At 31.3% G+C, this 26,011-nt stretch overlaps 1 protein-coding gene across 1 annotated transcript in view; it reads right to left on the reverse strand.

The window, feature by feature from the left end:
- Window positions 1-26,011, reverse strand: part of Dscam2 (Down syndrome cell adhesion molecule 2) — a 366,238-nt gene that overhangs the window by 178,630 nt on the left and 161,597 nt on the right. The window contains 1 exon segment of the mRNA XM_085960898.1: window positions 1,860-2,006. Within this exon segment, the coding sequence (XP_085817024.1) occupies window positions 1,860-2,006 (147 nt within the window).

Here is a 26,011-nt window from a genome sequence, read left to right on the forward strand (position 1 = left end):
TCCATAACAAGTGCATAATTTTATTTCTCGCCGTATGACGCTGTAAACCTTTTAAATGCTCAGTGATTATACCTAGAACTTATAGTCGGGGAGACTAAAATATTTCTTCCTTTTCTACAGGAATATTATAATATAGGGACACTAGTTGAATTATTTCTAATAAAATTAATAAGGTATTGTCTAAAACATAATCTTTAATATATATTATATTTTAATAAAGCCAGATTAAATATAAAAGGTGGTTATTATGAAAGTGATCCACCGTTCTATAACAAGTGCCTTATTTTATCTCTCGCCGTATGATGCTATAAACCTTTTAAATGCTCAGTGATTAAGCCTCAAACTGATAGTCGGACAGACTAAAATATTTATTCCTTTTCCACAGGAATATTATAGGGACACTAGTTGAATTATTTCTAATAAAAGTTGACAGCATTGATATATGAAACAATTATTTAGTATATAGTATATGTAATCATACAAAATATGGTACATACTAGTGATGGATCTGATAAAATAATAATTATTGTGTATGTATCAAATACTTCCAATAAGTTTCTGATATGAAGTTTAATATCCTTTCATATTATCCAAGACACGGTTCCATTCTTGGCAGCAGTCCTACACACATTGTCGTGTGGCGTCTCAATTCAAAACAATATTATGATATAATGACAGTTACACACAATGACGCCGTGACATGCCTCATCCAATATCACAACCCATTTCCGAGACAGTGAAGCGATGAATAAGATTGCGTTCTGCATACTGTTCATAAATTGCAATAACAACGTGTATTATGTATTTTTTCAAAAGTATTTATAAAATGTATACATTTTTTTTTAAAAATTATAATACATAATAATTATTTCTTTTATTCACCGAATAATTCACAATATTTGAGAATGTAATATTCTATAATAATATATTATATTGAACATACATAACTTGAAAACACCTCAGATACATACCCAGTAGAACAAATTACATTACGAAGCCCGACGGGATTTAAATCCATATATCCACTCGTATCGCGTCAATATGTTTTAACCAGTGAAGCTACGGGCCTCCTACTTAATTACGATAATTTAATCTTACATGAAATGCTATCGGGCGTCGTATTTTTTTCAAATGTGATTTTTTCTAGTAGGAATATATTTGAGTTGTTTTCAAGTTATGTATGTTCAATTATATAGAATGTTACATTCTCCAATCTTAAAATTGTTAGCAAGTTCAAGTAGACGTTACAACTAAATATTTTGCGAGAGCCGGGCGTCGGTTAATAATTAAGGCAAAAAATGATTCTTTAATTTTATTTATAACACAAAAACCGATAGTCAAAATTAACGCAATCAGAAAAGCATTTTATGTAAAACCTACTAATTAAAATTGTTATAATTAAGTAGGAGATCCATAGCTTAATTGTTTAAAGCATATTGAATCGATACCAGTGGATATACGGGTTCAAAGCCCGTCGGGCGTCGTAAATTTTTCAAAAAAGAAATCCCTCTTTTTATATCCGAAATAGAAACGTATCTGCAATACTTACAAACTCTATAATTATTGTATGACGTCTATTTAATACACAATACAGAGTTAATACAGACAGATTACAATTTTATATATTTATTAATTATCTGAATGGGAATCCTGACAAATTATTTGAACCGTCATAGTAAACGAGTGACGAGCGGTAACGCGTCGACTTGTAAAGTCATGGGTCTCGGGTTCGAATCCCGGGTTCGGTGAATTCACATATTGCTTGGATCGAATATGGTAATTGACTTTTTTGTTCAAATAACTGAGCAGTTTTTCAGATTCTTGTTTATTTATTATAAATAACATAAGTATGTACTTACCAGAAATCCTGATATTCGAAGGATTACTGATGGTGACATGACGTGAGAGCCGATTCATAGTCCTGCAGTGGTAAGTCGGGAACTGATCGTTGTAGTCCAAATTGTGAACGAGTAGCTCCCCAGTCGGCAGGAGGTGGAATTTTTCCTCTGAAAAGCAAAATAAATTTTAATTTCAATATGACACGCGTACCATATTTTTTATCCATACATTTGATTCATGATATTTGTGATAAACGGCAACATTTTTATGTTTAGCCTGATATTTTTACTCTACCAACTTAGCGTTTTACATGACAGATATAACGCGGCGTCTTACGTGGGCGAAGTCGATGCGAACGCGATGGCTTCAGCGACGCGATCAGTTGGTTTGATATTTTTGCGAGAACGAACGCGGCGCGCTGCGGATACTCATAGAATATCTTCATATAAATTATGAAATTACCCATGGACGTATCTTTTCTAAATATATAATATTAGTTCCACTTCTTTGAGATAGATATTTCTGTAAAATTAATAAAACTAAAAAACCCTTGCGTCCGCCCATGATGAATAATATGCGATGACGACTAGTGACAAGCCACGTTGGACAACGTTGTTGATCCGCAACGTTTCGCTTTGTAACGTTTCAAACCGCGTCGCGATTGCGTTCGCATCGACTTCGCCTATGTTAAGACAAGCCGTAATACTTTTTTTTTTTTTTTTTTTTTAAATAAGATTGCAATAATATTTTGTTCTAGAGATAACAATGATCGAAATTATGACATATTTTTTGGAAATCATAGTATTAGCATTTTGAACCTAGATTATTTTATCGGGGATATTTTTTTCAATGACAGTTTGCAAGACTGCTTGTACGTAATACTAGATTTTAAAAATCACGTATTCGGGTGATATTAATTGTATTCAGTATTATAGTATACTAACTTATTATTAACGCTCACGATAGTAGAGCCGTTACGCGTCAGGCTTATAATGTCATGGGTTCCGGGTTCGAATCCACGATCTGGATAATTAATATGGTGTTTTTAACCCAGAGTATGTATCGAATAGATCAAACAATTGGCTAATAAAAATATATTAATAAAACCTCTCTTTGTAGATGCCCATAATGATGTTATTATGATCGAACATAATAAAACAAAAATATTATCAGACTTTGTTCAAAAGAAACTTGCAACTGAAGTATAGATCTGCAGGTTGAAAAGTTAAAGTTGCCGTCTTTACGAAAATAGTAGGATCTCTATTTTTCCATACAAAATATTCTCTTATATTATGTTAAAGTACTTACAATAAATATTTAATATTTTTAATAAATTGATTTACTGTTATTTCACCCATTTATAAAATACAGAGACCGGTTTCATCGCATGTACCAATTCAATTCAGTTTGATAACTTTGTATGAATTGCTATAGACATGCGGAAAAGTTAATATATATATATATCAGTGGCGAAGGGTGGAGGCAGGCTGATGAGATCCGCCATAGATAGTGTTCACTAAACTTTGTCAGTCATACGTATTTGTTTTGATTGAAATAAGACCAAACAATAATAGATAAGAGTCAAAAAATACTCGTCTATCTATAAAATATCTAAAATTATGCAATTAAATCATAAATAACTTTGGATATTTTATATATAGGATAATATCGTTTATCTATTATAGTTTGGTTTAGGTAGGGCTAAATGATTTAAAAAAAGTAACCAACAATGTGTGTAATATGTATTCTTAATCCAACGAAAACAAATAAGTATGACTGAAAAAGTGTGCACAATTTTATCGTATCCTCCAAAATATACCAAAACTAAAAAGGTTTGGTCTAGGTTTAATTGAGTTTTAAAAACTAACCAACACCATCTGTACCTTGTAGACTTAGTTCAATGAAAACAAATATGTATTTTTGACAAAGTTTATTGTAGACTATTTATGTCGGATCTTAACAGTCTACCTCCACCCTTCACCACTGATAAATACGGTCACAATAAACTATTGTGTTGTAATTTTCTTCCAATCAATAAATAAAATCGTAATAATGTAAAATAAATTTTGTACGTTATTTGGAAATATTATAAAACCGAGAATTTTTTGTGGAAAATTGAAGATGCTACGTTCTTTATATTTTAAGGACGTTTATTTCATGCAGGATAAACTTGTTACAACATTTTATTTAAGTGGCTTCCTCTACATGAGGGTTGACAATCATCACAGGGGTTTACGCCTTTGAATCCGCTGACCGGAACACCGAGGTTGTGCTCTTATGAAACCATTTCATTAGATCTTCAGCCGTGATATATGAAGAGCATTCATTATATTATCTACACAGTAAAAATAATATATATTTAATATACCTAATCACTTGACAGTGAATATTTTCACTGCCAGGTAACTTTCACTGCAAGGAAAAAATGATAAAATTTGTTTAAAAAATATACACAAACAGTTTATTCAGAAGTTATGATGTTTACAAGAACACACGAGTTAACTCGTCCATGGTGTTACGCGACATACATGCTTTGACGATAAGGACTTTGTCCTACTTATTTAACGGCATTAACCTCTTTGCATAATATTATTTTTTCTATGATAAAAACTTTGGCCTATTAACTTTCATATAGCTTGAAAAGAGCTGTAGGTACTCAAAGATTATTTTTCATAAATTTATACAGGAATTCATACGATGTAACAAGGATATAACTGTAGGGCGGATAGTTTAGCTAAGTTGCTGAAAGGTTTTACAAATTGAGAAATCTCTTAGTACACTTACACGGAGACCCGTTTGTCATTTTGTTGTTTTTAATGTCTTAATCGCATTGTAACTGATAAGTGATAATACTGTACGTGCATCAATCACCTCAAGACATTTCCATAGTATGTACCGGCTTATTTTAACGTACTCAATATTTTTATTCTTACTGAGTTAGATAACATAATTTGTACCTATAATATTAATTGCAGGAGGTGGTATTTTCCATCACGGATCACGCTCAAGTCTATATTTATTTGCATAACCTATATTTGTATATTAAACTTGTTGTTTCGTATCTAATTTATTGTATGACAGGTGCGAGGGCTACTAGCTGCGTGTGATTCCGCACTTTTATGAAATAGTCTATCAATAAAAAAACTAATTTATTTATCAGTGGCATAAATTTAATGCTTACACTTGCCGGCTTTACTGCATCAGACATTTTTCTCTGGTACTGAGAGGCTGAGATGTCATAAGAATTAACAGCTAATTAAGACTTTCATTAATGCAGCCCAGATGTACAGACCGTCTATGAAACCTCAATCGCAGTTATAAATTATTAACATTATACCCTTCAATAATTCAACTTTTATTTATATTAAGACATATATACATGAAAAAGCATTCGCTAAAGAAAAAATAGTCTCTTCAAAATAAATTATGTACGCATACACATGTATAGGTAATAACATATTATTATCGGACTGTTAATAGTTAATTATACAACATAATATAGAGTAACTGAATAAAAAAACGCATACGAAAATGTACCTAGATACTTTTAACTGAAATATTTGAATTTATATCTCCGTATACGTAGAAAAGGAACGATATCTTCTTTGTTATTGTCACAACATTGTATGTAAAAAAGGTAATACAATATATTAGAGATCTCTTTTTAAAAAACCAACAAGTCCTACAAAATATTTGGTATATATTATTATATGACTGATTTCACAAAATGGGAAAATAAAATACGATGGGAAAATAACTTATACACATTTAAACACGCAATATCTTCTTCTTCTCTGAAACTATAGCCGTGAGTGGATTTTAGCCGCCTTTAATAAACTCTTCTACTCTGCCCGGTTTTACACTATCATTCTCCAGTCCATCACACCCAGCACTCGTAAGTTTTTTTATATGCCATCAAACTACTGGTGCCTTAGTTTTTTCGTAGTCCGCTTTCTTTTCGAACCAACAAAAGTGAGGCACTGTGTCGGTGCATGTTCATCTATACGTTACACGTGGCGGGCCCTCAGGATAGAATCTTCGGCACGCCCCCCTACCTATCGATAAGGTTAAAGGCAGTGTGACGATCTACAGTTATATTCCAAATAATGTTCGAGGTAAAACTGAGGTTATTTTATGGCGATTTTTTGTATTTTTTAATACACCCACTTGAATAATTATAGAGTTGTCGAATATCGACAAACAATAATCAAAAATTGCATCGTACAACTACATATTTTTTAATATTAGTATATCAGGAGTGAAATAGCGCCGCAGGTGAATTTTTTTAGTATTAGTGCAATTTGGTGGTGGGTGTTTATCTCACTTGGCTGCTGGTACCTGAGTCCCCCTTAAGGCCGGGCTCCCAAGTTATGCTTGTCAAAGAGCCCGTAGAGGTCATGTTTATAGCAAAGACATCCTCAAAGATGACTCCAAAGATTTTTCTCAAGATTCTGCGCTCAAACACAATATGTAGTTTCTGGAACAGTTAATGTCTACATCTCCGATTCGTACCATAATACTGGTCAGAACGGTGTTTTGCTTGATAGTATATAGTATTTTCGCCGCCTATCGAGACCACTACAGTACTAAAATACTGCTTTTAATTTTATCGCTTATATTTTTACAGGCTTGCCCGATGATGTGATCCGATCGAGCGGAGCTATTTTCCAGAGTCTGTCCATATACGGGCCCAATTGGGCAAGCTAACCTTATATTAACCAAGACCAACTTTGAGGGATTTGACAAGTTTGCTGCGTTTTTGGAGGACGGAATAATTCCGAACTATACTTTGATTTATCACATTTAACTTCTAACTGGTCTTTTTCAGCAGCATTTCAACGGATACAGAGGACACGAAAAATAAATAACAGCAGAGTGAGTCAAAATTCTTTTTTTGATATTCCCAACTCTTTATTTAATCACCAAGGTGCATGTTTGCTACATTAGTCACGTACATCTTCGTTTTGGAACAAGAAAGTGTGGTACTAATTTTTATTTATTCTGACACGGTTATAGCGTCATGGAAGATGGCCATGCACAAATTGCGGCTGCATATACAGGCGGGTGGAGATGGGGTAACTCAAAGTATGATCAATACTGTGTTACTATGATCTAATGTAGACAACCTTATTAATTATTGCAATTCATTCGTTGTCCAGCGTGAGGAGACCGCGTAGTAGTTGCGTTGGTTTATCGAATGATATAAATTATTTACCCTTATTATATATTATCTTCCGCTTGCTATATAGTGTAGTAGAGCAATATATTTTTTTGAGTGACCAAAATGTTATTAACGAAAATATTACATTGTGGATTTAAGAGTAGGTACCTATCTGGAGATATATGACTTACTCTAATAATTTTAATAATTATTGTGCCTTATTTATTTATTTTAATAAACTATTTTTAGTATTCAACGAATTAGACACAAGGTTTGAAAATGTAACATTACATTATAATGAATATACATAATTAGAAAACATCTCATGCATATACACACTAGAAAAAATCATTTTGTAGAAAAAAATACGACACCCGACGGGACTTGAACCTGTATCTGCTGGATTCGCAAAAACCTACCTTAATTTAATACACTAAAACCGATAGTCGACATAATAATACAATTCGATAAGTATTTCGTGTAACAACTACTAGTTAAAATCTTCGTAATTGACTAAGATGCCCGAAGCTTAATTGGAAAAGCGTACTGGCGCGAATCTAGCAGATACAGATTCAAATCCCGTCGGGTGTCGTATTTTTTCTAGAAAATGATTTTTTCTAACATATATTATATGCATGAGATATTTTCAAATTATGTATATTCAATATTATATAGAATATTACATTCTCAAACCTTGTGTCTTATTTATTTTGTTGAATAAAAAAATAGTTTGTTAAAATCAAATAAATAAGGCACAATCATTATAATAATTAGAGTAAGGCATATATTTCCACACATTATTTGATATTTGATCTATATTATTTGATTTTGTTTGAAAGCAATTTTTAACGTTGCATATTAGTATTTAGTATAATCTAATTAAGAATTCCTTTAAAGTAGTAAAAAGTTAATACAAAATGGCATAATGTTTAATCGTTAAAATTGTATCGCATTTTTAATAAAGGAATAAACTAATGAAATAAAATGTAAACCACTCTCATTTAAATATCTGTGGAATTTCAATAAGCACTTCGTATCCTAGGTAGAGTCTGGGATATTATTTTAAAAGCTCTTTTTAATCCAATTTAAAAAGAAACGCAGAGTAGACTGGATTATTCTGGCAACTCTTTGTTTTAATGAAACGATTTAAATGCAAAACCCGATGTCTAGCAACGTTACATTAATTAATTCGCAACTAGTCTTCATTTGTGCATACGTTTCTTTCCTCTATGCACCCGAATAGTTGAACGCTTCAAAAACTGTGTTGATACTTAAAAAAAAAAACTCTAAACCATTCCTCGCTGTAGTTGCCTTATCGGTTAGACTTTTCACGAACAGTTACTACTATATTAGTAATTCTTTTGCAGTTGTCCCTAGACTTAAGCCCGTTTCAGACGGGACACCGGTGTCGCCCTAGTATATAATATAGGAGGCCTTTGTATTATGTTTATGAACGCCCCAGAGCTAATGAGTCAACGTATAATTTCGCGTTATAAATTAGAACATAAAACTGGCTGCGGTAATAAAAACAAGTGTATCGGCGGCTTGAGAATGTAGCAGCCGACGGAAAAGTGTACCGGACACGCGTTGACTCATTAGCTCTGAGGCGTTTATAAACATAATACAAAGGCCCCTTTATTCTAATACAAATGCCTCCTATATTAATACGAGCGCGACACCGGTGTCCCGTCTGAAACGGGCCTTAGCTGAGCGGAATGTCAATACCGATAAAGATCTAAATGCAATCTTGATTAAATTTGACCAGTCCAGAGTATGGGTGTAATTCCTCTTTTACTGCGACATACATTTAGCAAATGACAGATGTGAAAATTTTAATTAACATGACAACAATGCATTCTGCAATAAAATTTTAATTGCCCGATGATTATTGATTTATAATTAAAATATTGGTAAAAGTATGAAACTGAAATATATTATAACTAAATAGAATAATGACACAAATTATTTTCATTATCAATTAATGTGACTAACAAAAACGTACGTTTGAAAATTTTATTTCTTGTGAGGTGTAGAATGAAAAAAAATATCATAAATTACCACAAACTAAACACTGAATCCTTCGAAAGGCCAATATTATATTTTATTACTTTTTTACATATTTCATGTTTATTAAAGAGGGTTACGAATTTTGAATAATAAATGGGAAATATTAATACTATCAACCGAAGGTACTTGATGGAATTTGAATTTAAATTCTAATGGATTTAAGTTTTGTACTTTTCCATTTGAGTCGTTTTTTGCGACCTTGGTTTTGCCTTTTGACATCTTCAGCCAATATGTGCAAAAGGTAAATACACACTGACAATGAATACAATTAATTGTAACTTATATAACAAATTAACAGAACTAATATTATAAATATTGATAGTATTAATTTGTTATATACGTTAAAACTTGTGGTGAATGCACATAGTGCCTGAAGACGCCGAAAGGCGCTAATGGGAAATGTTTTAAGTAACATATTATTATTACTATCAAATCAATATTATAATTTAAAAAAAAAGTAAAATACAAAAAAACTCATCATGAAAAGTCTATGCTATTTTGATGTAATGAAATTTCATGTTGATATAATTAATTGCCAATAATAATTATAGTATATTGAGTGTATTATTTATAAATGCTTTGACTTTTTTATCAATTTTTCTACAGATAGCAAGTCTTTATTCTCCGAGAGCCCAGTATTTATTGCGTATACTTACAGAGTTTATCTTTTAAGTTCCTATCTGAAGATACACATACGGTATAGCTTTAAAATGCAGACTTATTTATAGGTATTCCCATTTACGTTTATGTCAGATAAAGTGCTATTATACATAAGTAAGCTATATACCATTTATATAAACACGTGATATCAGTAATATAAAAAAATCATAATGCTATATACGAGCTTAGTTTATTGATGTAGTGCGAATGGTAGGTATATTATATTTTGAAGCTCTCTGTGTGTAATATAGTATTAAAGCGCCTGTATACGTGCATGTAATTACTGTCCGCAATAGTGCTTATTTTATACTATCATGACAATAACTGTTTACACATAAAAGTGCTGACTGCCTCTCCAATCTCATTCTTCAAGAGTAAGCAAGACGCGATGTTGTCATTTTATACTACTATCTGACAGGTCGTATTGAAAATCGGAAACTCAAAATGAGTAGTTCGTTTTTTTTACCGGCATATTCGCCCGTATCGCTCTACTGCGTAGGCGCAAATCGAAAATAATCTTACTTGCGCGTTGAATTTGGAACATTCCAAACTTGTTTGATTTATGCACGCAATCTTGCCAACTGCAGGATACTACATGTTTACCCATACATTTTATTACTGTGCACAGTAAATCTATGCAGTGTAAACAGGGTATTATTATAGTGCCTGTACACGTGCATGTATCTATTTGCAGCAATAGTGTGTATTTTAAACTATCGTGACAATAACTGTTTATATGTAAAAGTGCTGACTGTCTCTCCAATCTCATTTTTCAACAGTAAGAGCGAGACGTGATGTTGTAATTTTATGTTACTCTTTGACAGGTTGTAAAAATCGGTTAACATTAAAATGAGTCTCTATGCGGCGTAGCTCATTTTTTGCCGGTAGGTTCGCCACTATCGTTCTACTGCGTAGGCACAATACGTCTTTACACGTGCATTTTCTTGTTATAGGCGCGATAATTTATTCGTACTGCCAGCAGTATCCATGTACGTGTAAACGGAGTATGCAGCTAGTAATCATGAAACAATAATTTCAGTATATTGTCGTAAAGTGCGATTTATTAATTTTATGTTAAACGAAATTAAAGATTGATTTAAAAATATAGGTAATATAATCGGCAGAATAAAACTGCATATAAAAAAACTTCAGCCAAATTGGATAAAAATCTAACAGTGCAAAAGGCACCGAAAAACTAACGAACCCAAACAGGTTTGTGATGTCAAAGAAAAATTAAAAAAATAGATGTTCCCTTACGACATGATAGAAATGAGGATGATACACTAATAATATCAAATGTTAATTAATGCGGATAATTACATAAAACGATACGTAATGTTGTTATTTTATTATAAAAATATAAAAGGGAATGACTAGGTAGGTACCTATGTAAAAGTAAATTTTGTTTAATTTCTACAAAAAATATAGAGTTTGTAATTTGGCATATTTGTTTATTCACACTTTCTGTTTCATGGAATATATTTTCCTCTCAATTGCTGTCAGTTTTAAAGTAATCCTTTAAACATTTGGTTTTGGGTAGCATTCGGTGAATGCGAAAAAAATTAAATGTGTTGGTTACTGCGAAGTATGGATAATCATGATCGCACAAAAGAAGCATCTACGTATTTTTTTAGAATAATTACCTACTATTTGACCAGGTAACATATTGTAATAATAAATAGATATCTACATACAAGTGATTTTGTTCAAATTTATCGGAAATGTTTGAGAAGCACAGTAATACACAAAAAGAGGAAAAATAGTGTGGGAGCACATGCAAAAACATTACAGCGTTATTTCAAATTATTTTTCATTCAAAACGGAAAAAAACTCCCTTCTTTAGCGCGGAATTTTGCTCTGAATATTTTTTAACTATTTTCAGTTTTACATTTTTTATAACTGCTTGCGCAGCTTTATAACTTTATAAGTATTACACGAGTTTAATAATGAGTATTTATCGTTCACTTGATCTACATAACATGTGTAACTATTTACAAAACTTTTCGTTGAACTGCTCGTGGCAGTAAAATATACTGCCAAAAAACCATTTCATACGTGGTCGTGGTTTTTGATAACATCAGAATTAAATATAAAAATGTCAAAAATCGTATTATTAGCGTAAAGCCTTAGTGTAAAGAAAGTCTCACTTATGACGATGACCTTATTATTGGGTTTAATATTATTTAAGTTTAAAATGTGTACATGATTCAATATTTTTAGATATTATTCAAAATCGTACAAGAAAAAAATTCTCTTTGCTTAGAAACCGTTTAATATAATTGCATATTGGTTGTGCACAGTAAACTTCTTAATAAGTTAATATCTTAGTATGTACCTGTGTAGGTATGTAACCAGTAAGTACCTATGGCAATTCAGATCCTGTAAAATAGTGTAAAACTATCTGTGGCCAAGTTGAGTAAATCGACATCAAAGGACCTACGCAATTTGTTGTAAACCCTGCATACCTAGGTACTTGTTTTTAACATTAGGTAGGTGTATCTATGTAAAATGAGGTTTCATTTTAAAATGATTCTTTATTACTAATAACTATATGAAAATATTGATAGGTAGGAAAGTAGGTTTTATTGAAGTTAAGATTTTGTGACATTATCATATTATTTTGTTTAATTGTGTAAAAATAATTTAACTGCGTACAAATAAATATCATTTTAATTTGATTATGCATTTAATCATAACTTTATTAATTGTATTAAATATCTTCCTTCAATTATTTTATCGTATTTTCTACTTGCGTAAATTATTGGCACGCAGGATATTTTTTTTGTTTTCTTATTTTTGTTTTGTTACGCCAAGGAAGTATAACTTCTAACGCGCGTACATAATTTATTGGAGTTTGCAATCGACATTATTGAAAAAAATGCGGTAATGGTATTTGTATTAATCTTGATATAATATAATATGTGTTATTAAATAATTAATTATCTTATTAATAATAGATTTATATTATCAAATAGCAACTATTATAATAAATAAATGTTAGTTCAAGGGAGTTGAAGGATCCCCAATGAAAAATCTCTTATATTATAAAATTACCGTAAAATTAAATCGTATTTATAATGAAAAATATTTTATATTTAATCAGTTTGTCCCTTTACGTTATAATAATGGTAACACATAGTATTTCTTGAGAGTTTTGAATATTGTAGACATTGATATTTCATTGTTTTACTTTGAAATACTATATTTTCAATTATTGATTGATATATGTGAAACTTTAAATGTTTAATATGCAGAAAGTTGTCGGTAGAAACTTTTATATAATATGTACATATATTATTTACTTAACTGTGTTTTGGAATTCAATATTTGAGTTGTATAAAATCAAATTTAGAACTTTCATCATCATCATCAGGGGCGCGACAACCCGGTGTGGGCCCTGGCCTCCTCCAACAGCTCCCTCCACCTGTCCCTATCCAGTGTGGCCGCTTTCCAATTTGGTACCCCCAGAATACAGCAGTCACTGGCAGCTCCATCTAACCAGCGAATCTTTGGCCTCCCTCTTCTTCTACGTCCTATTGGATTGCTGGACATCACTCTCTTTGCCGGTTCATTGTCATTCATACGGTGCACATGACCTTGCCATCGCAGTCTCCCAATCTTAATTGATTGAACTGCGCTGCAATCTTCGTACAGCCCGTAGAGCTCAGCATTATATCTTCTCCTCCAATTGGTGCCATCCCTGATCGGTCCATATACACGGCGGAGAATTTTTCTTTCAAAGATGTTCAGGGCTCGTTTATTTCGCAGAGTTAATGTACAGGTTTGCGATGCGTCGGTGAGCACTGGCTTTACAAGTGTCTTGTAAAGAGTGCTTTTAGTTCGGCGAGATAGGAAGCGGGACTTAACATGTCTAAACAGGTCAAAGTAGCATTTATTCGCAGACATGATTCTCTTGTTGATTTCTTCTGTAATATCATTATGTCGAGTTACAAGAGATCCAAGGTATATGAAACTGAATTTAGAACTTTACTATCCATAATTCAATGCTAAAATTAATTTAAATGAAGTAGTTTTATGCTTTAATTTTAAATTTAAAAAAATTACATAGCCTTGGTACACCAAAATTATTAATTAATGAAAATGGACAATATCTGTCCATTTAATTATTTCATATTGAATCAATAATACACGAGATTTTAAGAACTTATTATTGAACTTAAGTTCATAATTTAGAATAAATTATAAGAAACATAATATTATTGTGTATTTAAAAACATATTTATTTTGATATTGCGTATATGTATGAAGTATAATGAAAATAATTGAGAATACCAAGAACAATGCGGCTTTTTAAAATTATGCGACATATTTTGACCACGAATTGATGTTTATTATCTCATCTGTCAGTTATTGAATATATGATAGAAGCGACACAGAAGTATGGACAATTTTAACAGCATTCCATGCGGTGTAACTCAATTTTCTCTCATTTTCGCCATTCCGTATGAAGTGCTCATACGAGCATACATTATTTTGGTAGATCACACAATGTCTACATTACAATATCTACATCAGTGGTTCTCACGGGAAATTTAACTGTGGCCGCACGATTAACATTGACAGTTATATGGAAACGTCTGGTGGTCGCACCAAATTTAACTTTTGTTGTGATTGAAAAAATTAAAGCTAAATTTTTTATTTAATAAAAAAATGGATCAATTTATTTATAGAAAAGTACATTTAATAAAAGATATTTGATCATTTTAGTAAATATACATTTATTTAAAAATAATACAAAAGGAAATTGCTTAATACTCTTTATTTTCAATGAGAGCCGCATGGCTGCTTTTAAGTTTACATAATATGTCAACTGGCTTCGATATTTGTGTTTTTTATGAAGTGCATTACACTGAATGATATTTGACAGTATACAGTAGTAGGAAAAACCGACAATTCTTCGAATTGAGTTTATTCTTAGAAATGGACTATTTCACACATGATCTCATCATAAAAACACATTATGGATCATTTGAGCGTGGAAAGAAAAATATGTGCTTTGTATTCAACCAATTTCATAATTTTATAAATAAATTTTTGAAATATTATTCTATAATGTGCTGGTGGCCGCAGCAAAATCCTCTTGTGGTCGCACACGAGAACCACTGATCTACACACATATCCATAAAATAATCACAAAGCCGTATAAAAGGTATTATCTAAATTCATTTAAAAAACCGCCTATTAATAAATTAACATTGATATTAGTTAGTAGACTATTTAGAATATAATACTTATTAAGTTTCCCTAAATTTGACGTCTTATTGCCAAACAACACTATCTTCAAAAGTGTAACTTTACATGAGAGCCAAAAAACGTTTTTTTAGTTTCATGTAACTCAACAAAGGAGGTGTTTATTTAAAACCTAACGTTCATATTTTATAATTTATTGTGTATTGTACATAAAATTTATCTTGGTGATGTTAAAATTTATAGGTATTGTTTGAAAAAAACCTGAAAATAAGGATAATTTTAAGTAGTTAACGTTAAACTTTACCGACAATTTAAAAATAAACTAGAAGAGATTGATATAAAGTTGTTTAATTATCATGTAGCCGAGAATGTAAAATAACGTTAACTAAAAATAAAAACAAAAAACATGATATTGTTGATAACGTTGTTTGATTTAAAGCACTCAAATTAATTAGCATATTAGTTTTAAAGTGAGTATCTACCATTTAAATACACTTTTAAATATATCCGATACTGTGAATATGGAAATTTGAACCGAACCGATTTGAAAAGATACACATACACAAAGGAACGGGGAAAACTCATTGCAATATGCGTTGAAAACACTCTTTCGTGTGGAACTTACTTTTTCTGTTTTAACATTCTAGAATGGAATACAGACTCGCAGTATTCGCATAAGTGGGCACGGAATATTCCAGTATTTTACAACCAGTAGCATGTGAGCACTTAACTCGAAAGCGCTTTAATTAAACATCAATTTTAAAATACGTTTTCTATTAATCCAGCGTAAAAGTAGTTTCAGAGCCTACTTACTACTCTAGCAATAGCTGTGTAATGTGAATACTTAAATACTGTTAAATACGATGGACTTGCTAGGTGCAATGTATTTTGTATTTAAAATTTTATTTTTCTGTATAAAATTGTATGTTTTTTGTTTTCAAATTTTTATTTTTCTGTTTAAGATTGTACTTATGTTTTTATTATTATCATATAATATTATTCTCTTCTTTTCTCTTGTGAGGGTAATCTTTGTTATAATGTAAATCTCATGTTGTAAACGTCTTGAATTTAGATTTGTTATATCCACAATGTTTTATTTTCTTAAATAAATAAACAAATTATCTAGATTTATATGAACAATCATGTAAAATAACAAATATTATTCGTATTCACGAGTCGTCTTATAAATGTACCTTTCTACTAGTATAATTACCCCTTTATGTAGTACCTACTTAATCCACATAATTAAATTTAATGTTGCAAAAACTGCGTTTTTAAGTGAACAAAACCGCTCTTGATCATATTATATTGATAATTTTATATTAAAATGATGAGCCTACCGCCTAATGGAAATGAATAGAATATATTAAAATGTATAATTTTGTGTACACTTAATAATGTGTATTTTATTTTATTGTGTAAAAAATGTCCTACGTTGAAGTAGGTATTGTTATAGTCGACCGTTTCGGAGAAGGCCCGAAACAGCTATCAGCGTAAATGACTCAATTAAATTATAATTGACAAAAATAAACTTATTTCGAAACTATTGAAGTGCTTTATATAGGTATGTATATACTGAATAGACATAGGTATATATATTATATAAAAAAATGATTACGCATAACTGGGTTATATTAAAATCCAGATTACAGAGAAGGTAACACATAAAGTATTTAAGCATGTCGGTAGGTTCGCGGATTTTGCATTTTCAGATATTATTTGAATTTTTACGTCCCTTTTTATTGTTTTCAGTGTAATATCTCGCAATGTCTGTGTCATTCCTCCAAATGAAAACGGACATCTCCCGTTGATGAAAATAAGCCATTTTTTTTATTCCACACCGGCGTCTGAAGTCTCAAAATGATAAAACCAAATGAAATAATATCACCCCTGTCTGACAACCTTTGAATTAAATTTGATGGTCATGACGTGTTAACTTAGTGTACAATATGTCAATGCGTCGCGTCACTCGTATCGCAATTTAACGTCACATTATAATTTAATAGTTTTAAGTTGACTTATTGTCCAATATACGTAGATAGGTAACTGTAATTACTTAACAAGGTTTTCGAAAAATGTTGAAATACAGATGGAGCCTAAATATATATTATATAACTATAATATATAATAAATATAATAAATACACTACCATTTCTTTTATTCAATGAATAGTATACAAGATTTGAGAATGTAATATTCCATATTGAGCATATATAATTTGAAAACACCTCAGGTAATTAATATTCCTTGATAAAATTAAATTAAGAAACAATTTTATACAGTAAAAGCTTCAAAAACAAAATGCACAGCACATCATTGAAAATGTCTATGTCTTTAGGGAACGCATTGACTAGTCTGGTGCCTGATAGGTTTGACTCGAGGAATACATGACAGAATAGATCATAGCTGCGACCACGACCAAGTAGATAATTATTGACAAGCCATATCAATTTTAATTCTTCAAGACGCCAAGATTGGAAACCATCCCTCGTAATAGCAGGTTAAAAATGTATCAAAAGCAGAAGTGACTAACGAGATTGAAGAGAGTGAAAAGTGAGCATGCCTTGTGGAAAGGTAGTCGGAAAGTAATCGTTTGACGAATTATTTAAAGGAAAATAATTAAATGTATTAAAATAAAGACATCGAAAAAAATTATTCTGGACGCGCTCTAAAAATTAAGCCTGTAGGAAACTTTATAAAGACAGGAGGAAAAATAATAGGGCCATATATAAGAATACTATATACTATTAAAATATGACCTGCAAACTATTATTAAACTATCTGTATTCCATTACGCGAACAGTCAATTAACAATTTAATAAAATACGGGATAAGCACCATAATTCTTTTAAGATCCCATTTCACTCGGTAATAATAATATCAATTGAAACTGACTGCAGCATTGCGAATCCCACAGAAGACATAAAAACCTTGGGAAGACCGCTGATGCATTAGCAGGCGGATTAAGAAATTGACTGCATTTCAGCGAGGGAGCTTATGGCGTCAAATGGAATTATTTATCGAGTGGAAGGATTTCCACGGCACCACCGGAAGCTGCCGAGCAAGTGCCAACTTTAATATCGGGGGGATTTGGAGCTTAATTGCCAATGTCAGCGATGTAAAACAAAGTATATATATCATTGTTAACTCTCCCGCTGAATAAGGTCCCAACACTACCAACCAAAGAGTTTGATCTACAGCAAAAGGGACTTATACCTACATTTTTTTGTATTACAACACTTGGTTTCCATACCGATTTGTGTATGTTGTTAAATTGATAGGCATTGAAAAAGTAATATACTCTAAGTTGACGCATTAAAACTTTTATATTTTATCAAATTTGGCAAACTGTTATTTTTAATATAATGTTTGAAGCTTTCACGGTTGTTTTTTTATCTTAGTAGATTTTTGGGAAGGACACATGGTGGAAACCCAAAAATCTTCTATGTTACTATTAATTTTATGTATTTTTTTATCTAAAGATAATTTAGATAAAACTATGTAAAATCGCTAAAAATAACTATTATTTGTATTCATGTAATCAAGGTAAGATATACTGTATCGCAGTTGTTAGAGCGTCTCTTTTTGAAGCTGTAGGAGACGGTTTAAATTGGCATTTGATACAAAGTCAGATTACTACCAACAACAACCATTCTGTATCAACCTTGAAAAAGTATGTAACTACACAAAAAGCAATCTGCCAAATGAACGATTTTAAACCATATTTTTTTTAAATTTATTTATGTATTAATGTTTACTTATTTATTGAATCAAATTAAATAGTATAGTTGTATAAATCACCTGAATTTTACCTATTGACATTATTTTGACGACTTACTTAATCTGTAAATATGACTTACATAGTTAATCCGGTTGATACAGCATTTATCGTGATCTGATAATAATATAACCTATAATCCAAGAGAAAAAATATTTTTTTTTTTGGTACACTTCGGTTATGAAGAATACAGCAGAAAACACATTTTGAAAATACCTGATATACTGGATTATTTGTTAGTTTGGGTTAGTTTAGGTTAGGTTAGGTTGGGTTCTCTCCGACCATGTCCGATCCTAATAGGATCATATGGGCCTCCACAGAGTAGAGGTTTGTATTAACAGATTTTGTTTTTACGAGAAATGGATGTCAGCCACTTGCTCAACCTATTAGGTCCATACCCTGACTCATACACAAATTAAAAATCAATATGTGTACTTGCCAGACCCAGGATTCGAACCTGAGACCCACGGCGTGATAGTCCAACGCTTAAGCCGCGTTGCCACCTTGGGTGTTGAATTGGGAATTATCGGTTAGGTTAGGTTAACCTAACAGATAATTCGGTATATCGGCTATTTTCAAAATATGTTTTCCGCTGTATTCCTCATAACCGAACTGTACCTTTTTTTTAAATTATCCAAAGCAAAGCGTGAAATTTAATATTGTCATACAAAAGTTTACATAGTACCCTCTTTCTCTTTGGTTATTATGTTATAACTTATAATGTAGTAGGTACATAATATTTATAGGTATAGCACAATCCGATACTTGTATAAATATACCACCGTGTAGAAAGGTTTATTATTGGTAATATTATGAACCAACCAGGAAGTTTATAGCCTACCATTATGTGCCCAAAATTTAGTAATTATGAGGTCGTCATACGTTTACCCCGTTAATAAGCGGGAGGGTTAATAAATCCATTGTTTTCGCAAAATTATGGTATCAACATACAATAATATCGTATTTGGTCTAGTGATTTATTTATATAAACTTGTATTATAAAATTACATACCCACCCTTGGGTTGTCGCGGGAATTTGAGTATATTGAAAGGTGAGAAATACCACTAATGATGTGTTAACGTTGAATATGGTATCATTAACATGATCAGAGGTAAACTTTAATTTGATCAGTTTGTTTATAAAGTGGGGTTTAATGTGTACCATGGTTTGACTGCATTCTTTGTCCAGCGGTATATTCTAAAGTCTGAAGAGTTGAGCGAATATACTGTGAAAGGAATAGCAAACATCCGTACTAAAGCGAAACATATTGTGGTTATCGTTTTTTATTCAAAGCAGTGCATCATTTTGTTAAAATCCTTTTAAAGTCGTATTCATTGCAGACCGCATACTTACGCAAATCGTTTTGGTAGAATGTTAATTAAAACAGGACGTAACTGCATAATATTTATATTCATTTTTCTAAGTCATCTGCTGAAAAATCTGTAATGGATAATAAAAATAATTGAAGGAATCAGAGTTATAGTGACATTTAACTAAAGAATGAGAGTTTTTATACCATCTATTTATGGTATGCATGTATTTAACTGTTTTGTATGAAAAGTCATGAGTTATCATTTTATATCTAACTTTGAATTATATTCCAAGAAGTCACGTATTGTCACCATTATGATATTGCATCAATAAGACTTGTAAAAATATACGTATTCTTTATAAATGCAATACGCCCTTAAAATTTATCAGCCCGATTGAACGAGTACGCCTTGATCAACGGGAAACAGAAAGCATATTTTTTTATTTGTTAGCTGGATGACAGCTGTCATTTAGAATTTTTATTTGTAAAACATATAATTTTTAAATGTAAATGCCGCCATTAGGCTTATTTTGTATGCTAGGTGGAGTATATAACCATCCTCTTATCGCTATTTTGTAATTAAGTGCCTGTGAAATGTAAAAAATGTCTAAATAAAATAAATAGTGCTCGTCAGCGCTCTCAACCGTATTTATGCTCTGAGCTTCCTGCCGTCCATTAAAGGTAACTCGACGTCGAAAGATAACATATAATATGTGGTAACGTATCATCTAATGTATTTAGCCGACTTTAAATACTGGAACATAAATAAATATAAATATTTTTTCTTGCAATAGTACATAGCTATCTACTAGTGGATCATTATTTTGAAAACATTACAACGTTTACGGAGTGCTAAAAACAGTAGCTAAGTACCTATATGGAATTTACCATTCCATATTTTATGTTGATTTTTTCAACATCGGTGCGCTTGTATTTTTGAAAACCTCAATTTATAAAAGTAGTAATGTTTTTACGTTTTTACTTCAACACAATATCATTATGAATTATTGTCAGTCTGCGTATTTTAGTTTTTATATAATACAAAATAATGTAATAAAACCAAAATAAGAATATGTCAGTAGTACGTATTTGTTTGATTATATTTAATCGTATATATCGTTATATCGTACATAATTAATTAAATACATGTATGTACGTATCGAATGCGGTACTCAGTATATAAAGTATTCCGTAAGATTGTGGCAAGGGAGAAAAACTATTATACCGCATGGAATCAAAAGGGAAATTGATGACACATTCAGGGACGTCTATAAGCTAACAGTGTTATGAACCGTAAAATTAGACTATCGAAGATCCCTTGAATTGCCGTTAAATAAAAACCACCCGTGCATGGTTGCTGCACACACACACCGCATCGAATACACAGGTACATACAACACACATGCACATTGGCATGTCTGTCTAAGGGGGATGGGTTTTCAGCATCTCACCTTGGCATTTAATATTATATATATTAAAATAATATACAATAGAAAAATTATAATATTTATGAATAAAAAATGCATTGATGTCATCACTTGCAACGAAAGAGCATAGTGCCAGTTAAATCAAAAGGATGATCGGTACAAAGATATTGAATCAATGCCTCGGAATAGGATATCGAAGCAATGGAAGATTCTCTGCGGATTGGATGATATCAGATAAATCGCAGTTAAGTAGGCACTGCGATTTTGTGATATTGAAGAACGTTAATAATCATCATGCACACAAGGGGGGAGGGTTATTAATGTGGTGATTTCATAGGTTTTTTTTTAAATGATCATTACATAATATTGTGTGAAATTACACATAATAATAATTATGTCTACATATTTTTTTAAGAATTTGAGAATATGTGGACTTGTAATTATTGAATGTAAATATATGCCAGACGTAGAAAATCTCTTATCATGCAAATTTATAACGGATGGATCACTCGTTAGTATTGACGTTAATTATTGAGTTTTATGTTTTAATACGGTCCCCATGCTATTTTTTCTGCATCCGCCCCTGCAAATGTCTGTAGATATGGATACATATTACATAATATACCTACACCCCCTTTTATGCTTACCTTAGCTTTAACCCTTTAACAGTCTCTATATCCAGACATCGGTCATATTGGCGTTTTTATTTATTGCTACCTAGAGTCATCAATGTGATACGCTGCCAATAATCCACTTTTGATTTGATTCTAGTTATAAATATGTACATCTGATACTTCAATTTCTTGATATTGCATTTCCATTCCATGACAATTCATATTGTATGAACAAGTACAGATAACAAATATATATATGGTTCATAGTCGGTCAAATTTGATGGTCTGTAGTCTGCACAATGTACAGGCTCTCGTATAAAGCGTACAGCTTGTTGTTGTATCTCCGTTTCTATATCGAAGATATCACGCAGCACGCTCCGACCAAATGAGCCCAAGTTACACTTTCTTTCCATTTTCTTCGTAACGCATCAGACTTCCGAGCCATACATTACACCTAGAAGATATCAATATTTGGTCACGTTTTTTTTTCGACTTATACGTGGTGTAAATGAAAACTTTGCCATTCTTGGTAGTATTGACTTGTGTGTCCCTGAAAATGATCTTAGACATCTGGAGCATCAGTTGTTTGTTCTCCCAAGGTGCAAAATTAACCTGCCATTGGTGATGCCAATCGGGAGGGTTCAACCAAATTGCTTCGGACATTGATATATTCCGCCTACGTGAGGATGAGTATAGGTGGACGTTGTTTTATAAATTATTAAAATAGGGTCCACTTAGCGCATTCGGTGTGCTTCCATGCTTTATAATTTATATTTTTATAATTTTTGTACTTTTTACTTTACTTTTCATACCTACTGGTTTTCTGATACTGCATATTATATTTATGTCTTCTTTACACTGTTTAATACTATTTATTTGTTTTTAAATGTCATGTTGTGAACGTATTAAATTTATAATATGTAATGTTCACCGTATATAAAAACAAATTAATTTAAATATGAGTTTGAATTTAGTTTAATTATCGTTTTGTACCTACAATAATCAACATCACCTATTCAATACCGATAATTACATAAATCATATACGATGATATCAATCTATAAATAAGTTTGCAGTTACTACTTAATCACACAATAGACAGCATCGTAGTTTACTACATTCATAATACAATGAGGTGCCTCGTCGGTCGATTAAAGGTTACGGATGATATTATTGGCAACACGAAAAGTAACTGTTACCGTCACGAAGAAATGGAAAGAAAATGTTTTATGCGAAAAAAACACTCCTCAAGTAGTTGTTTTGACGTTGACAGTTTAAAAAATAAATATTATCACAGTGTTTTTGTTATTGCACGCCTGCCGCTAAATGAGTGAAAAAATTTGTATATCGTAATTGCATTCAATTAATATTAAATAAACAATTATTATATTACGATCTGAAGGCTGATCAGTGATCTGCTATCGAAATAAAAAATATGAACGATTGGTTTATACTTTCAATTTATTGAAAATATTATATCGTGCAGTGGCAAATAAAGTAATTTGTTTAACCTCCGGTTTGCTTTGTTAATCAATGAATAACCTGCACTTTTTGCTCTAACGTCAAACAAAATGCAATGGTATACCATTTTCCAATCAAATGCTAATTGGGTCAGTGTTGTACCAGCATGTTCAGTCGACTTCTCTATATACGTTTATTTTGTGTTAGGCACCGGAAAAAGGCCGTTTTTCAACCAGAAAAATTTTACACGCAAACATAACAGAATTTATAACCTATGTATGTCGTATTTGAAAAACCTTTAGGTACTTTTATATGTTTGGATAATTCTATCAAAACGAGCAAAATGCAATGATTGTTTAATCGTTTTCAGATTATTTTAAGTTGTACGTAACTGATTAACTATGTAATAATGAAGAAGCAGTTTAGGTAATGATGTAAGTAGATAGGTTGATTTTAAAAATTATTAAATTAAATTAAAATTATAATATTATTATTAGTTATATTATTTTTATATACAAAATTCAATATTCTAGGTATGTGTAAATGAAATAATTACAAGATAAAAAGAACTTTTTATATACAACGTTTTTAAATTTTCTGTTGAACCATATAAACTTGACTTGACTATCTTAAACGATCAAAAAAAAATGTACTTGACATATCATATTGATTTCCATAGCAACGCACGTATATATTAATAATTTAGTTGCTAGGACCCCAGACCCCTCTAGTAACCAATAATGGTGTTGAAATAACTTTTCATACAAAACAGAATTAACTGAAAATGAATCCAATTCTACTTAAAGATGGCTAAAAGTATTAAAAAATGCATTGGCATCGTGTTATGATAATATATTCTAAAAGTTTAAAATATTTTGTCGAGAAGTTAGTTAAAAATCGATTGCAAGATTTGTACCGGACAAAGAACCACCGGACAAATAAGAATACGAGCTAAGAAAAAGGTTGTAAAATAAGTAGAGTCTGATAAGTTTATGGATATAATGTATAATGAAACTAATAGTTTGTTTTCTATACTGTGAACAAATGCAACGACTAATTAAACGAGTATATCACCCGCTAACAAAAATCAGTTAAAGAGATACAAAACTTTTTCCCTAAATAAAGACAGCTGAATTTCTTGAAATAGTTATGTTGAGTGAAAAAACGTACCAACGTACACTGAAAATAATACTTGAGGCAGCCTTTTTCTTCCTCTTACAATTCGGCAGTCCGTCAACGACAGCTGCTGGTATTGGTGATGAATTAAAAAAAATCCTACCTATCTACTATACTTCAATAAATTATTTCGAGCAGTGGAAGGGGCAAATACAAATTATCTGTAGTTAGATAATATACATATTATTATTGAACATATTACATACTTTTGAAAACACTCCAGCAAATTATCCATGTACAACAATTAGAATGTTACATTCTTAAATCTTGTGAATTATTCGTTGAATAAAAAAATAGTTAATTAAAAACATATTTATAATATTAATACTATCGACCGAATGTACTTGATAGAATTTGAATTTAAATTATAATATATACAAAAACATATTATTATGTTAATTTAATAAGTACATATTGTGGTCTAGGTTTATAAGCGGAAAATGTAGTACTGAACCCGCCAAACTTTATGTCGTTTTATTAAATAAAGTATTTTTTACATAATAATAATTAAGAGTAATAAAATAGAAACAAAATGAATTGTGATTATTATCAAATAATTTGTATTTTGAATTAATGTTGGAATCGGTAATTTAATAAATTTAATATTTGTATTTATATATATATTGCTTGTTCTTCAAGCCAACCAGATACCGGCATCCTGGAAAGCCGCTAAATACTATCAACCGAGCTGGAACGAAGCAAGAAGACTGGCGAGCGACAGGAATTCTTGGAGGCGCCGCGTGGTATCCATATGCTCCAACTAAGGGGTAGATATGACCAAAGAAGAAGAAAGAAAGACGAATGATCCTCAGTCATGAGAGAATTGTCAAGAAAAAAGAAGGGTGGGGCGATGATAATTTTCTTCATACAACCGTTTTCGTAAAAATTATCAGAATATCGATATTTCTAGAATGTTTCAAATTTATTTTTAAATTGCCCCGTTACTATTTTTATCGCATTTTTTATATTATTAATGTATGCTTCGTACTTTTGAAAGCATACTCGATCCTGTCAGACTATATATTATATAATTTTGTTGTGTATATGGGATCGAATAGGTAGGCACTGGACTAAAATTAGCTATTAGCATATTGATGGAAAGGCGGCCCCGTATTCGCTCTGCAAAATATGCTAATTGATTAAGATACCCAGGCTGTGGATTGTTGAAGTGGACAACTGACTACTACAATGTCTATATGAAAATATGAAATTGAATTGAAATTTTCAGCTGACCGACTTTATATAGCCTACCTACGGGTTTTTTAGTATGCGTCGTTACGAGGTTTTCATTTTTATTCCGCAGT

Source organism: Rhyacophila brunnea, unplaced genomic scaffold (genome assembly GCF_057557595.1).
Source record: "Rhyacophila brunnea isolate RB1 unplaced genomic scaffold, BYU_Rbru_1.0 scaffold_1, whole genome shotgun sequence".
Taxonomy (NCBI): domain Eukaryota; kingdom Metazoa; phylum Arthropoda; class Insecta; order Trichoptera; family Rhyacophilidae; genus Rhyacophila; species Rhyacophila brunnea.